General features: G+C 44.8%; 1 protein-coding gene across 16 annotated transcripts in view; it reads right to left on the bottom strand.

Moving 5' to 3' along the window:
• The window catches only part of nbeaa (neurobeachin a), an 89347-nt gene that overhangs the window by 1760 nt on the left and 71804 nt on the right, over positions 1 to 15783 (bottom strand). For 4 of the 16 annotated variants that reach the window (XM_076749787.1, XM_076749788.1, XM_076749793.1 and 1 more), the window contains 25 exons: positions 15099 to 15218; positions 13842 to 13975; positions 13143 to 13204; positions 11541 to 11605; positions 10917 to 11025; positions 10186 to 10352; positions 8882 to 9006; positions 8633 to 8782; positions 8039 to 8175; positions 7788 to 7905; positions 7330 to 7432; positions 7066 to 7181; positions 5783 to 5895; positions 5404 to 5544; positions 5172 to 5291; positions 4743 to 4895; positions 4435 to 4599; positions 3595 to 3684; positions 2622 to 2814; positions 1917 to 1988; positions 1454 to 1609; positions 1037 to 1207; positions 811 to 912; positions 497 to 693; positions 222 to 373 (listed from right to left, as the gene is read on the bottom strand). In XM_076749787.1, the coding sequence (XP_076605902.1) occupies positions 222 to 373; positions 497 to 693; positions 811 to 912; positions 1037 to 1207; positions 1454 to 1609; positions 1917 to 1988; positions 2622 to 2814; positions 3595 to 3684; positions 4435 to 4599; positions 4743 to 4895; positions 5172 to 5291; positions 5404 to 5544; positions 5783 to 5895; positions 7066 to 7181; positions 7330 to 7432; positions 7788 to 7905; positions 8039 to 8175; positions 8633 to 8782; positions 8882 to 9006; positions 10186 to 10352; positions 10917 to 11025; positions 11541 to 11605; positions 13143 to 13204; positions 13842 to 13975; positions 15099 to 15218 (3231 nt within the window). The remainder of the gene's footprint in view (positions 1 to 221; positions 374 to 496; positions 694 to 810; positions 913 to 1036; positions 1208 to 1453; positions 1610 to 1916; positions 1989 to 2621; positions 2815 to 3594; positions 3685 to 4434; positions 4600 to 4742; positions 4896 to 5171; positions 5292 to 5403; positions 5545 to 5782; positions 5896 to 7065; positions 7182 to 7329; positions 7433 to 7787; positions 7906 to 8038; positions 8176 to 8632; positions 8783 to 8881; positions 9007 to 10185; positions 10353 to 10916; positions 11026 to 11540; positions 11606 to 13142; positions 13205 to 13841; positions 13976 to 15098; positions 15219 to 15783) is intronic. The other 12 variants (XM_076749790.1, XM_076749801.1, XM_076749792.1 and 9 more) reach the window with 7 other exon arrangements.

The following is a 15783-nucleotide window of genomic DNA, read 5'->3' as shown; positions in this document are numbered from 1 at the left end:
CTGAAGACACCTTTTTTTAGAGCTGCAGTGCATCAATCTTTGTGTATTTCCCTGGGCTTGGGACATCATTTTGAGGTTTGGGAGAAATAACTGCCCCATTACTGATCATTCAGTATTCTCTGCTGTCCACTGTGGGGTGACCCAGTTTCTCAAACAACAGTAGTACCTAAGAAAAGCACAGCCCTGAATTTGGCTCACACGTCAGAGTCTGTCTGTCTTACCTCTGGTCATGTGAGAGGTCCATGGCACGGATGCCTGCGTCACAGCCTGGGTAGATGTAAAGCTGTTTGAAGTCGCACGCCTGCCACACCTCCACAACCCCGTTATCACCCCCTGTCACCAAGTTCTGTCCGTCGCTGCTCAACAGGATCGCCTGGAGGAGAGGAAGCGAGCAGAAAGAGATGTTAAAAGAGGCTCGGGCACTCCTCCACTAATATACACCAAAAGGAATATTACAGTATGTTTACATGAGCAGCATTAACTGTGAGAGCCTCACCCGTGTGGAGTCGTTGACCTCCATTTGTGCCAGCAGTTTTCCATTAATGCTGAAGTTGCAGAAGCGGCCTCTCTCATAGTAGATGATGCAGTGGCCCTCGCTGGACACTGAGATGAGACGGGGCCGCTGACACAGCTCTGGCCCCTCCAGGGCCCTGAGCAGGTCCCCAGTGATGGTGTGGACCAGGCACGGGCCCTCTGAGAAGCAAGAGCAATTTGAGGATTTTATCATTTACTTTTTCACTGGTATGAATTTACTGTAAAGTAATGTCTTAATGTAATATTCAACACAGACAGATATGAAGACCCACAAACCTTTAGCTCCACTGATAACCAACCCCAGCTCTGCACAGACAGACACACACACCACCTCGTGGTCGTGTCCTGTCAGTACTGCCCTGGGTGCGGGGTAGTCACCTGGAGGAGAAAACACAGTTAAAAACTAAATGAAGCTCTGCTTAGAAACGTCCCGCTCCTGTGGTGTTTTCTGAACGAGGAACACGGAGACGGGCAAACATTCACACGTGTTGTTTCCACTCACTGTTGTTTGGGTTGTCCCCGATAATGTGATGTCTTCCACTCCAGTACCACAGAAGAAGAGTGGCGTCTCTGGAGCCTGACACAATGTAGCAGTCTCCTCCGATGTAGGACTCTGACCTGGCCAGACACGTCACGACATCCCAGTGGCCAAAAACTATCTGGGTCAGCTTTCCTGTGGAGAGGATGGAGGAAATGGGTAAGTCAGTGTGTGGCCTCTGCTCATACTTTTCCAGGCCATAGTTGATTTTCCAAATCAAAAGCAAATCCAAATGCACGAGTCTGCATGAGCCACATTTAAAGCAGGACCTCTGACAGAATCACAAATTGCAGCTTTAAAAAACACAGAAAAATAACAGCTAAGAGTAACTTTGGTCTGTACTTCATATTCAACGCGTCTTATAAATAATTCAAAACCCACCGGTTTCAGTGGAGTAAACACGGAAGCTCTTGTCCCAGAAGCCGCAGACCAGGATGTAGCGGTTGTCGGCAGTAACCACAAAACAGTGCGTGTTGATTTGGATGCTCTGGTCCACCAGGTCGGTGATCTGACGCTTGTTCACGCCTGAGTTGTTTGCTACATGGGAGAGATGCGAGAAGGTTAATGAGGGCATACGAACGCAACACGGTTAACAAACCATTCGATGAACTCTGACCTTTCCTAACCCTTCACTCAGGTCTGTGTTTCAAGTGTCGGCAGATTTTGCAGCCTGCAGTCACAGCAATACATGTACATAAACCCCCCGTGTATCATGTGGTAGACTGACCTCAGTCCTAGTAGCGACCTGGCTGCTCTCATTATCTCACACATTCATGTTCACATGTCCAGTATGTATGTCCAGTATACATGTTCAGTATATAAGTGAAGAATTGGGAGCACTGACCTATGAGGGGATCCATCTCAATGGGTAGATGATGAGCCTGTTCCAGGGAGTATCCCGGAGCTCCACGAAGGCCTGAAGGATTAAAGGATCAAACATTACAGACACCATAACACACTGAAGGATGAATGCTAACATGCGACCTCCCTGGTTGAGAGCTCTCACGAAAGCTCTGACGTATGTTAAAAACATAATGATGATGGCAATCGTTGTAACCCTCCATAACCTCATTACCAAGATTAATTATACCTAGCCTGCTGTGCTAATGAGGGCATTTATGAGGCTGATTGAAACTTAAATTAACAAATATTTCTATGTCAACATCCAGGGCATGGACAAAATAAGAGTAAACACTGATATAATACAATCCAATATGACAAAACCCGAAACGACAGGCTCAGTAACTACCACTGAAATGAAGCAACGTCTCACTGAGTTCGATGTGTTTAATCATGTGGTCTATAAAACGTCAGAAAACTGTGCAAATTGAAAGATAAAATAAAAATACTGTGTACTGTTAAGCTAATGTAATATGCTCCTTTCTTCATAGTGGTGCGGATTCAGGATTTTTATTCCCATGTTTAGATGAATATTCTTATCACAACTAAAATAGATGCAGTGTCATGACACAGAAAACTCACAATAACAGTATCCAACTACCAAACGCACATCATACACACCGACTCCCTTCAACACACACACACTCACCGACTGTGTTGTGCCAGCGGTTGACGGCAAACAGGCGGCTACATGTGACGGTGACGGCTGCTGGTATGCTGAGGTGGGGGAGCGTGTTGGCTGCGACGTGTGTGACAGGCGAGTTGGAGGGGAACTTGAGCACCATGATGACATCCTGCTGCATCTGATCCTTAAACATCAGAGGACTCTGGGGAAGGAAACACTGGTGAGACAGACAGAGAAAGAGAGAGGGACAGAGAGGAGGAGGGAGGGTCGGGGGAGGGGCAGGGAATGGAGACGGAGGCAGAGGGAGAGACAGAACAGATGGGACAGGGGGAGGGAAGGGAAAAGGTATATTAGTGGGAGCACAGGGTCAGAGCAGGTACACACACTGAGGGTGGCTCTAGGCCGAGGAGAGGAGGTGGAGGCGCTGGCTGGTCGGGGTTCAGGACTGACAGGTTTGGGTGGAAATGGATGGCTCTGATGTGGAGACACGGAGGCCTCGTGCTGCTGAGGGTATCAGGGAAGACAGAGGGACTAAAACCAGGAAGGAGTTCCTTTGAAAAAACACCACTACATCCACCTGTATGTCATAAAAACTCACAAAGCCAAACACTTTGATAATGAAGCTATTCATATCAGAGGACTGTGAAAACTAAAATTAATTAGTGCACAGGGCTGAAATGTGTTTGAAATTTGAGAAATGAATGTACACAATGTAGATGTGAAGCACAGATGTGTCTTTGAAATAAGATGAAAGTTCAGTCACCTTCAACATTGGGAAAAGTTTATTCAGTAACAACCTCTCAGTAAAACGACACTGACTTGAGGAACACGCAGAAGCATAAGCATGTATATTTTTGTTTTGCACTTCAGTCGGCCTGCAGCTGAGGTCTAATGTGTGAGCACAGCTGACTGCTCGTTTCTGTTTGTATATATATATACAGAGAACATTGCTATGAAACTAAAGTAAGATGTGCTAATGCTGTCGAGGTGTTCTCACCAGGTGCATGGCGGAGGAGCGAGGCGGGTGTGGCTCGATCAGCAGCTGGGAGGGGACCTGACCAGACATCTGAATCTGGGTCTCGATCACCTGGGGTTGGAGAGGCGGCGATGGCACAGGAGAGGAACAGGAAGGTTACACACTTTTCAGAAACATAAAAACAAGTTTCAGAAAGCCACGTATGGCCCACTAAGACCTCCTCTACTTTCTTTACTTTTCCTAAATATGTCTGTAAATAGGAGCATTTCGTTGTTTTCCTTGCTTGATGCTCAACAGTTCAGGGTCTGAGCACATTTCTTCATATGGTGTGGGAGTGCCCGAGAGTGTCAGAGCTCTGGAAGAGGGTTTCAGAGATGATATGAAGCATATTGTCTCAAACGACTCCTTAGCTGCAGGAAGTCCTGTCACTTAATGACAGCCCCAGCTTGGAGTCTAGCTCTGTCTGTCTGGCCTTACAGCTGCCAAATTACTATCCTGTAGAAGGAAAGCTCCTCATTCTGTCAATATACAGATGGCTTCTTGACTTCATAGATATAGCAAGCATCAGGGGCTGCCAACATGCACCAGGCAAAAACAGAAAACATTTCACACTGGAAACAAGTGATTACTGTAATAAATACAACTCCGTGTCATAAGGTCCTGATGGATGCCTCGACATCTGTGATTATATTCATCTACCCTGCCAACTTGTAACCCCGCTCGTGCACAATTATGTTCAAACACCAAGAATAAAATAAAACATTCATCACAGAAAACAAAATGGGATTGAAAAAAAAAAGGGGGGGATTTCTGCACTGCGGCAGCAACAACAAACAAGCGATGTGTTGCACAGAAACCGACCTCGCGTTGCACAGCGTCCAGATTGTCTAGGTTGATGGCTCCCTCGTAAGACAGGAAGTTGAACACGTTGAGAGCTCGGACTGCTTCTGGCCCTCGCTGCTTGTACCCAAATATTAGATCAATCCACTGGTGGAGCTGACACGACACAAACTCGCTCTCCAGAGCCTGGACGACAGGTGCAGAGAGAGAGGAGGGGAGAGAGAGAGAGAGAGAGAGAGAGAGAGAGAGAGAGCGAGAGAGAGAGAGAGAGTCAAGGACATGTTCAGGGTCGTCTTTAAATTTAGGAAAAATCTGGATGTCTCTCTCACCATCCGGTTAATGCGGACAAAGTCTTCGGGTTTCTTGGCCCAGGCAGGAAGCTCCACATCACACACGGGGACGCCATCGTCACGCACGCCGAGCTCGTACTCATTACTGTTGACGAACATCTCAGGCAAGTAGTAGAACTCCGGGATCAGCTCCTAAAGGAAACACGTTGTTTATAGGAACAAAATTAGCTCTCAAATGATTATTCTTCACCAATGTCTCAGTTATTCCATCCAGGACTTACAATACTTTCAGCTATACTTCAAATTTCCAGGGCTTTAGACAATGTGTGGAGTACAACTACTGACAGTCCTTGCACACTGTACGCTGTACCTATTCACTGCAACGGCACACCACTTTCACTGCTTCGTGTTATCGTGTTTTCAGTTAAAAGTCTCAAAACGGACACATTTCATGCTGGTTTTAGCTACCTTGACATCGGCCGTGTCCCTCTGGCAGTTCCTCCACGAGCAGCCGATGCCAGAAAAGGCTCTCTCTGGATGGTCAAACTTGTTATCGTTGGCGTTGAGGAAAAATGTGGTGAAGGGCTCCTACAGGCACAAGAAGAGACAAATCCGTTTCAAAAGCAGCCTTGGGTCTCTGGTGTGTGTTCAAACGGCTGCTGAAGGTTAACGTTTGTAAGTGTATAGAGCAGATACTTACTATTCTGAGCATCCACATCAGTGTTGAATGAGCAGTGGAGTACAGGGTTGTGTAGTGGTGAGGAGGCGAGGCGTCGTCGTCCCACGTCTCGTAGCGTTCCGCGTAAAACGCTGCTCGCTTGGGATTCAGCGCACCGATTGGCTGGAAGACACCAGAGAGACACAAGTGGCTGGAGTAAGCGATTACAAGAGAAGCCACACGTGCAATCTCATGTTCATTCTGATCCTCTGCAGGAGGAAATGCAGGGAATTACACCCACAGTGATACCATGTGGCCTCCTTTTGTTCTAACTGGAGGTTCCTGCTAAGCCTTAGCACAGTATATGAGTGGTACTGCTTTGACCTATTGGAAGCAGTGCATAACATGTGGCTTGTCTAACCTTGGAGAGGTCTCTGAAGTTTCCAGGTAGAGTGAGATCGAGCTCCTCTGAGTCATAGTTGGTCAAGACCCAGGGGAAGATCGGGTACTGGTTCAAATCATTGTAGGTTCTCCCTGCAGGAGAAAGTGACCAAGGATGTTTAGGTACAACACTTTAAGTTTTCATAAAACAGTCCCATTCTGCAACGACATGCTTTGATGTCGGTCTGTTTCTATGTCAGGCTTATTACAGCAGATCCAATATGGATACGCTGCATGTTTACTTGGCATAACGGTGTATTATGACATTGCTTTTTGTTTTACATTATCATCTTAGTCCATGCTAGAATGTGGCTCTATAAACTGTGGGAAAAAAAGTGATTTACAGCACCGTTGCTCCCAATTTTCAGGATTCAAAACCTCCATGGCTAATAAATCAGGCTCATGCTCAGATGTTTAATTAATGAGACTAACTTCCTGATGCGAACAAAGATTAAGCACCAGTCTGGGATTACGATGGCACCAACCGAGGTCGTATGGGACCCTCATAAAAGACAACGTATGCCAGCATATGTGAAGGCCTTTAAACAAACTGTCACTGGCTGCCATTTTTTCTCAATGTGTTTAAACAATTTCTGCATTTCATTACATAAACATATATAAACATATATGACCTTTTGTTTTATTCAGAGATAACTTTCTAGCTCAGAAAGATCGTGCAAATGCAATAAAACAGCAACTGGTTTTACTTTGTACATTGTTGTCATCGCAGCTGCATTTATTCATATATTTCTGTATGTATATGTATGTACAGGTCACACTGTTGACTGTTATTATGCAAACCGCCGCTGAGCTGGTACTGACTGCAGCTGACACAGCTGTATCTTATTTACATCTTTCAGATTCTTTATCTGGTCTCTTCAGTAACGTCTTTTTACACACTGGCTTCTTTATTCACGCACATGGACAGAAGTAAAAAAAAAGAAAAGAGGCGAGTCTGCAATTTCTGGCATTCTCTACAGTTATTTTTGAACAACGCAGCACAATAGGAACTGTCAGAGCAACCGAATGAGGTCACATACGTACAATTTTCTCATCCTCACAACACATAAGGTAGAAAATGTCAATATCACACAGTAGAAAGAGAGAAAATGAAGGAAAGTATTTAATTGTTTGGTCTGAAAACCAACAAGACTACATTAGACATGGTTTGACCGCTGACCGGTACATATATTATTTAGAGGCTGAGATCCATAAAAACAGACATGAAAGAGCTCATGAAATACAAGTGAAAGCAGACTTCACCTGCAATAGTGTTAAGGAACATGAGGTACTCAAAATTGGAGATCTCTCTCCTCTGCCAGCGCTGAGTCATGTTGGACGACTTGAAGAGCTGACGAGGGGTGGCCAAGGAAATCCGCCTGGGACACACACACACACACACACACACACACACACACACACACACACACACACACGTTAAAGCAGATGTCCTTGCTATCACACCAGTTAAAAATCCCTTTGTACTGCAGAACAGGGGGAGAAGAGCTGACTAAACCCTGCACGTACCTGGCCTGCGGCAGGCCGTAACTCGTTCCTACTCCCACCCGTGGGAGGCTGTAGACCACCCTTTTGACCGTGGCCTGGTCAGGGAAGTTAAACATCACAGACGCTGGAGAGAGGAAGAGACAAGATGTAGTGAGCACACAGACAACATGAAGTCAATCACTCACCGTGACTAATGCTGAACTAAAATACATCCGTGGACACTGTTGGTGGTGGAAAATGTCTTCACTAATGTTTTACTCATTATAACCTTATAACTTAACTTTAAATGGAAAAAAGATGCTGCATATGTGGTATTTTTGCTGACCTTCCATGCCACGAGCTGACCGTATTGATGGGAAATAACCAATAAAAACAATCAATGCCTGTGAAACAGACTTGCTGGAGCAGATGCACGCCGTGCTGAGAAATCAATAAATGTGAGGATGTTAATGTAAGTGATGAGAAATCTGCAGACTTACTTCTGTTGGCCATGAAGACCTCTAGTCCGGTATTCTGCAGCAGGTAGCGTCTGGAGAACACGGCTCGGATCTCGCTGAACATCCACTTGCCGTGCAGACCCTCCGAGTAGGCCAGTACCTGTTGAGGAAAACATTTTAACATAAAGAAAGACCGAGATGGACAAAATAACTCCAAACTGTTTGGATAAATAAGTCAGAAGTATGTGATCTAAATCTCTGCACAATAATAAAGAAAGACAGCTTTCCCTTACTTTAGCATCAGTATTCTTGAATGCAGGATCCTCTTCGTCCACCTCGAAGTAGATCTCAGTAGTAGTGATGGACAGAGTGCCTCGAGCCACCACCACTGGAGCGACCAACTGAGCTGGAGTACTCAGAACCACAGGGCCTGGGGGGGGGGGGGGTATTTTACTCAAGTACCACTCCTTTAGATTTTCATGGCACTGACTGAGGCTCATGATACAGTAATCAGCAATCATTATACATAGCAGGTCATTAAATGGCGCACATGCTGTAATAGAATCACTTCATGTTAGTTCAGACTGATGATTTATTTGCTTCTTCTACTCCAACATCAGGTGTGTAAGTCAGAGAGGAACCACTGCATTAAATCACATCTGATTTGCGTCAACGTCAGTTTTTAGTAGATTATGATTTAATCTTCTCCAGTCAGATAAAACAGATGGTTAGTGTAGCTGCAAAACTTTCAAATGTCCAACTTGCCTTTGGAGGTAAAAAGTCTTGGACGGAAACGTACTAAAAACGAGAGTCACACACAGTTTACTGTTCAGTCGCACTGTAGCACCGAATGTGTGCGTGTGTGTGTTTATGTGCGTGAGTCTGACCTGCAAGGTTATCGATCTCTTTTTCCTGCAGTAGGCTGACAGCGTCGTCGTCTCCCTCCAGCATTAGCTCCGCCTCCGGGTTCTGGGTGACCACCGATTGGCTGCGGAAAGTCTTCTTTGACTTAAGACCCTCCTCCTCCTCTTCTGTGCCTGTTTGAGTGTTTTTAAGTGTGCATGTGAGAGTTGTGTGTATGCAAAAAGGAATGAAGCAGATTCTGACCAAGCGTAACATGTTTACACATCACTGACCGTAGTCCTCCAGAGCTTTGAGTGACACGTCCGCGTGAGTGGATCCAAACGCGTTTCGCACGAATCTCCGTCTCCTCCTCAGGTCGTCCTCCCAGTAGTCTAGACGCCAGAAGTCGTGTAATTGGCTGGAGATGTAAAAGGAGAGGGACAAAGAGGAGTGTTTTAGTGGTGGGATGCGAACAAGGTGTAAATTTTGAGACTTTTCCTTCAGGAACAATAAAGTTAAAGCTGAAGCTGAAGTTAAAGGTGACATTTATGACAGGAACTTCCTAAACTACTTCCTGACATTCAAAAGGTTCCTCTTTATTGGGATAAAGGGCAGAATCTGACCAAAGGAGTGTGTTTGACAAACCTTTCCAGCTCTGCAAACACCAATAACTGGCTTTAAGCTGAGAGAGAAAGCATTAAATTGACTTAAGGAGCCTTAAGAGCTGAATGAAAGAATGAAAAGTAAGCCCGAGTCAGAAAAGCATGACTGACGATAAGCATTATGCTAATGTGAACAAAACAAAAACAAAATATACATATATTATATATATATATATATCTCATCGGGGGCACTAGCTGTGTGGTGGAGGCTATGGCTTCATAAGCATGTTGCCAGTGTTCGTGTAATTACTCTCACTGCCAGAGGAGGGAGACAAAGGTTCTGCACTGCAGATATTTAATTGATTAGTTTTTTCATCTGAGTGTAAAAGGTGTTTATTATCAGCATGCAGGTTACTGTAAACGATTGACTTCATCAACAGTGACACGAGGAAGACGGGCTTCAGATGCTGTGTGTCACATGCCCTCAGATTAAATCACATGTCCTCAGAGCAGCTGCCAGCCCGGAGGCATATCTGGATAACAAGCAATCATTTATTTAATGTGTGTATGTCAGAGTGCCGATTAGGGAGATGATGTTAGGATTAAGCTGTCCGTGTCTGCTGTTAGTACAATAATTCATGTTAAATAAGACTTCACTGTTTCATGAATCCTGCTTTTCGCTGACCAAATTATCTTTAATAAATGTGTTGGTTTTTCTTGTTCTGTATTTCAGAAGCGATTATATCCACAACCTTACACGATTAAAAGTACATGAAATATACTATGGCAATGTGAGGCAATGCGATATGGATGAAAACATAATGATGTTGCTGACTTAATAATCATTACACATACTGATGCCATTTTCTCATCATATGCAAGAAGTGTTGCATGTGAGCACTCAACCACTGCCTCCTGTCGAATGACATCCTGTTTAATCTAAAAGCGTCCCAGGGCAGAATCTGAGACGCAGCTCCTCGGCGTCTTTAGCTCACCTCTGTGACATTGTCCCCCACGCTCCGTGCTTATTGGTCAGGATGTTGAGGATCTTCTGTTTCAGCTGGTTGGCGGTCACATGATCTCTGTGCTTTGCTGCACTGATGAGGTGATCGCACATTTTCTCCTCCTCTCTCCGGTCCGCAGCGTACTGGGCACAGTTAGACTGCAGGAGAGTGGAGGGTAAAGAGTGAAACCGGGACCAGAAACAGTTAGAAACCAAAGAGACGAGGGGATCGTGGTGATGTGGTGGTGTTTCTGTTACATATACAGTATATATATGTTAAAAATCTAGACTGGCTGATTTATTTTAATCAAATGAACTCTCAAAGGTCAACATCAGCACAAACCTCAAAAAATCTTTTCTGCTACATTTTTATCAGTAAAATTAGGCCATAATTTATATATTATTTTCATTTTTTACATTTAAAGGGTAAACTCATAAAACACTCATAAAATGGCCAAAAACAGATGATAAAACACAATTTATGGATTGTTTATTGTGTCTTGTCATAAGTAAGATGTACTCATTTGTGTCCTCCTGCAGCAATTACTCATGCATGAGTACATAAAATCAGTTGAAAATCAGTTTAAATGTACTAATTGGGTGTAATACCTTTCAGGTATTTGATGATGGCGATGCCAACGGCCGCTTCACACGGCTTTTTACCTGCAGGCTTTAACAGTGTCACATATCAGGACAAACAGCGGCGCCGCTCTGTGTGTTTACCTCAAATTCAGCGTGTTTGTGTACATCCTCCGCCCTCTGTCTGTTCAGGATGAACTCTGCTTCGTTGGCAACACGCACAATATGATCCTTCATGGCGTGGCACAGAAGTCTGGAGGAGGAGCGAGAAACGTGAGGAAGTGAAAGAGAGCGACAAACCTCAGCCACACCTCCATTCAGGGAAAATCTAATACTCCATGAGAGGGGATGTAGGCAAGTCGTCCTCACTGAGGCAGCCTTTACTAAATTAAACCAATAAATCAAGTCCATGCTTTGAATGTTAAGGTAAACAAAATAGTTAAAAAGTAGCGTTGCACGGCACCCTCTTCTTTTTCCTTTAACACTTTAATTAAGTTTTGTACTAATACTGTAATAAACAGTTTGGAGTAAATAAACTAGATTACAGGCACTGGAAATAGACCGGCCCAAATTAAATGTAAACTTAATTGCACTTTAACGATCAGACTTCCTACTGAACACACATGGCACCATGCACTTATCCTGGCAAGGTTCTCATTAGGACTCTATCATACCCATTAGCTGTTAAACACTGATAACACTGTTGGAGTTAATGTGTGAATCAGAGGGAATTATGTGGAGTGATAATCAGTCGGTGTGATGGATTACCTTCCCTCATTGATGAGCTCAATGAAAGCCAGTCCAGCATTCTTCTGAATGGAGTTTTGCCACTCCTAAGTGTAGAGGACAATTAACATGGTCACTGTAAATGTCATTTGATGTTGATATAGTATATTGTCTGACCTTAAATGAAAACATGTTATAGATAAAACCACCAGATTTCAATGTCTGCTTTTGGTTAATCTCATGAATTAAATGCTAAGTACTTACTCTCAAAAATCCCAAATTCAATATAGCCTTAAAGCAGTCCTACTTATCAATTTGCAACCTTGTCAACAACATCCTGAAGTACACTGTGTGTGGTTACCAAAAATCCCTCACAAACTTCCATGGTTTCACAGTATACATATATTGTCACATCATCCAACCCTGAGGAAGGAAAAAAGCTTTATTCAAGAACTAAACAGTTTGATCATGTATCACCACCAGCGTGAAGGTCCACCAGCACAGAACTGCTCAAAATAAGGATAAAGAAAGAGCTTGCTGATGAAAATGCATCCGTCTAAGAGTATGTGAGTGTTTTATGTGTTTGTGAATATGAGAGTGGAGACTTCTGAGAAGCATAAGAGTGTTGCTGAAAGCCTCAAGCTATCAGAGCTCCATTAGCTCTTAAGGCTGTTACGGACATGTGAGAGCATCTCCTGTTACACCCCCCGCCATTCAGCGGATCGATATCTGGGCTAGGGTTCGCTCTCCGGGGCCTCTAATGGCAGACAAGGCCGGAGCCAGGGGTAATACTATACATGCTGACGAGCAGCCAGCCAGAGGGGAAGGAGAGGGAGTGGTGAGAGGAAAGGGCAGTGTTGAGAGAGGTACAAGATGAAAGCAGTTGCCACTGGATCACTGGAGTTAAAATGGACCAGGAAAGCAGATGTGCCTGATGGTGCACTTGAAGATGGGGCAGGAAAAAAGGAGAGAAGAAAGCAGGCACCGCAGTGGTGGAGTTGAAGAAAAAGAAGAGCAAGAGGAAAGAACTGAGCAGCTCCTCCAAGGACGGGAGCTCTTAGAGGCTGTCAAACTCCAGTAAAGAAGAGAGAATAATTGGGAGAAACTTTGTAATATAGAAGAAAAAGAGCGGTGGTGACCTACGCCTTCAGGGGAATGCTCTGTAGTGGTAAGTGCCTCGATGCTGTCATTCTGTCTTTTGAGTGTTATTCAGGAAAACAGAGATCTTGGCTTTGTATGCGAGTTAGATAAATAACCCATGATAACAGTCTAAATGTATTACGCTGTGATGCCTTTGTGATTTCATTTAGTTCTTAAAAGTTAAATCCAGTACAGGGAAAGTTGACACGCATGTGATTGACATGGAAATTTTGTTTCCGTGGCGTGGTTTTTGATGTGGGAAAAGTGCGGTTCGATGATGCATATGAGTTGATATTGTATTACATCTGCAATGCGCTCATTACAGTCAACCCTGCCTCAGAGGGCAAATCAATAACTCAACAGCTTACTGTGTGCAGCCGACTTTTACTCCAATTACGACACTTTCAGTTCAAAGTTCAAAATAAGGACGGCTTTGAGGACATGGATCATACATGTGAGGACAGTAAACAGAGAGACAGAGAGGAGAGGTGAGGAGTTACCGACCTGAGAACAGAGCAGCATTACGAGCTCCACCACAGACGTGCTAGACTTCATACACACCAGACCTGCAGCACAGAGACACACAGCACAGTCAGGAGCCTCTATTTCCTTCTCTCTGACACACACACATCGCTGCCAGACACAAAAATATCATCAAAGCAGACACTGTCGTGTCAGTGGTTTCTGCTATTGTGTACAGTAGTCAAGAGTCAAGTTTATAAAAAGCATGCCACAGAGAAGACAGGAACAAACAGCAGAGAGAAAGGTGGGGAAGGGGGGAGGGGGGAAGGAGCAGGAAGCGAGGAGAGGGAGAGAGAACACTGAGACAGTGGATCACAAAAACAGGACGCCAGGAAGCAGGTGGGCAGAGAGAGGAATGCAACACATTTAGTACCATCTATAATACCGCTGGTATTAATGCTAAATCTGAAAATAATCTGACTAAGAAACGCTGACATGATCTAGCTAGCTGTTTGAAAACGGTGCAAGATACTGACTTCATACCTCGTTTGACGAATGAGTGAAGCAGCCAGCTCAAAGACACTCGCTCACGCACTCAACCTCAGCACACATCCACTCGTTCACCCACTCGCTTCTTTTGCTCCCACTCGTTCTCACACGCACGCATCGCAGTGAGGGACAGTGAATGGGGAGACTCCACAGAAAGACGCCAGTTAGAGAAAAAGGAGCCGTGTACAGCACCTGTACCTTCTATGAGCAGTTCCTGCCCATGGCTACCCAGCAGCGTCCTAGACAGGAAGGGAGCAAAGTCCACAAAAATCTCCCTCAGCAGGGGGGCCACCTTCTCCAGAGCACGCTCCAGCTTGGTGGTGATGCTGTGGCAGGGGGAAAAAAAAGCGAGAGAAAGATGAAGAGAATGGGAGTGAAGGTAAAATAAGCCACGTACAGATGAGGGCAGAGAGGCATGTGGGGCAAAACTCCAGGGGGGGGTATACAGTAGGTGACAAAGGAAGGAGAACGTGCAAGAAATGAGTAGACATAGGTGAGAAAAAGGGAGGAGAGGAAGGCACAGGACAAATGAGACAGGGCAGGAGGAGGGAAAAGGCAAGCTGAGAGACGTTAAAGTGAAAGAAATAGAAAAATGTCTGAAATGGACACAGAAGACACAAAAAATTTACAGAATCAAAGCGGATGTGATGGTGGTTTGGTATGGAAGCACTATGCCTGGGTTAGTATTGGTAAGTAAAAGTTGATGGTGCTACAGTTTTAACGCTAAGAGTTGAGCTAATCAGCTTAGCATCGTGGGATGAGTGAAGCTGGAAGTGCACTTAAAGCTAAACCTGCCACAAAAACTGCCCTTATTTTAAACTGCACAGGAAAACACTGAGTATATCGTGTCTTGACTTGTCTTTTAAATGCTACACACCTTCATATTAGTGCCTTTGTGTGTGTGAACAGGTGCAGATCACGTGCAGAGTAAAATACTTCTATGTTCAGTTAAGAAAAGGAGAAAGTAAGGCAGGACAGCAAAGCAGACTAAACTATGGAGCCATGATGGCAGTGAAGTGCATGTTGTTGGCCTTATAAGCATGTGACTTCTGACACAGACCTGGGTCAATCTTTTTGTTTTAACCCTCTCAGAGTAACACACGAGTGACATTTGCTAGATTTACACTGGAGGTTAAAACAAGCGTTTGAGTCATTTTAAGCAAGTTAAGACAGTTTGACTCAGGTCTGATCTCGGGTTTGGGGTTAGTGTGAGAAGACGACCATGCCAGAAGTGACAGAGTTGACTGTAAATATAAAAATATGAGCTGCTGGCCTGAAACAAAAGTGATGCTAACTGCCGAAGCTGTTAGGAAAGATGTTCTTTCTCCCATGGCATTCTGGGAAACATTTAGTAGTGGCTGGGCGTAGCAGAGGGTGTGTGGTGGAGGTGGGGCAGAGGAGGAGAGGGGGTGGGGGTGGGGCATGGGGACAGGACGAGTATCTCCTTGCCTAAAACACTGTCCTGCATCTCGGGGAGCTGCCTGGAAGCCTGCCAGAGAGCTAAAAGACTTGAGCTCAGGGGGCGTCTGACCGCTGCGCAGCGCACACTGCGCCACCTCACAATAGGCACTGCAATACAAACCACACACACACGCACACACACACACACACACACACACACACGAACACACATGCACACTGATTAAGGAGCACATGCACACGCACGCACACACTCACTCACATGCATGTGCACTTTCAGAAGCACACGCACAGATCATAACAAACTGTCTGACATGTCTAAGGAGAGAGTACATTGACAGAAATGTTACAGTACAAACGGCTACAACGTTCAAAGGAGTTAGATTTCAGTTGTTATTGTACCGCTGCCTCCTAACTGTGAACAGTCTCATATCGCAGATTACCGGATATTTTATCAGTGAGCGTCAGATGCCTACACAGAGTATGGAAACACAACTAAAACACAGATTTATGTTTATGACAGTCTTATTTACATGTTTTCAAATACGTACTCTAAAAGGACTGTTGTCATGATCTACAGTATACTGCAAGAGTAACATTACAACACAGCTGCCATGTCAGGGATGGAGAGCACCATAGTGTGGACGGAGTGAGATGTGTGGGCGGTTATGCGTGCATGTGAGCAGAACATATGTGCGCGTGAGTTACCACAAAT

Source organism: Chaetodon auriga, chromosome 15 (genome assembly GCF_051107435.1).
Source record: "Chaetodon auriga isolate fChaAug3 chromosome 15, fChaAug3.hap1, whole genome shotgun sequence".
In the NCBI taxonomy this organism is placed as follows: domain Eukaryota; kingdom Metazoa; phylum Chordata; class Actinopteri; order Chaetodontiformes; family Chaetodontidae; genus Chaetodon; species Chaetodon auriga.
The sequence above is the reverse complement of the archived record's forward strand: the minus strand, read 5'-3'. Positions and strand labels throughout refer to the sequence as shown.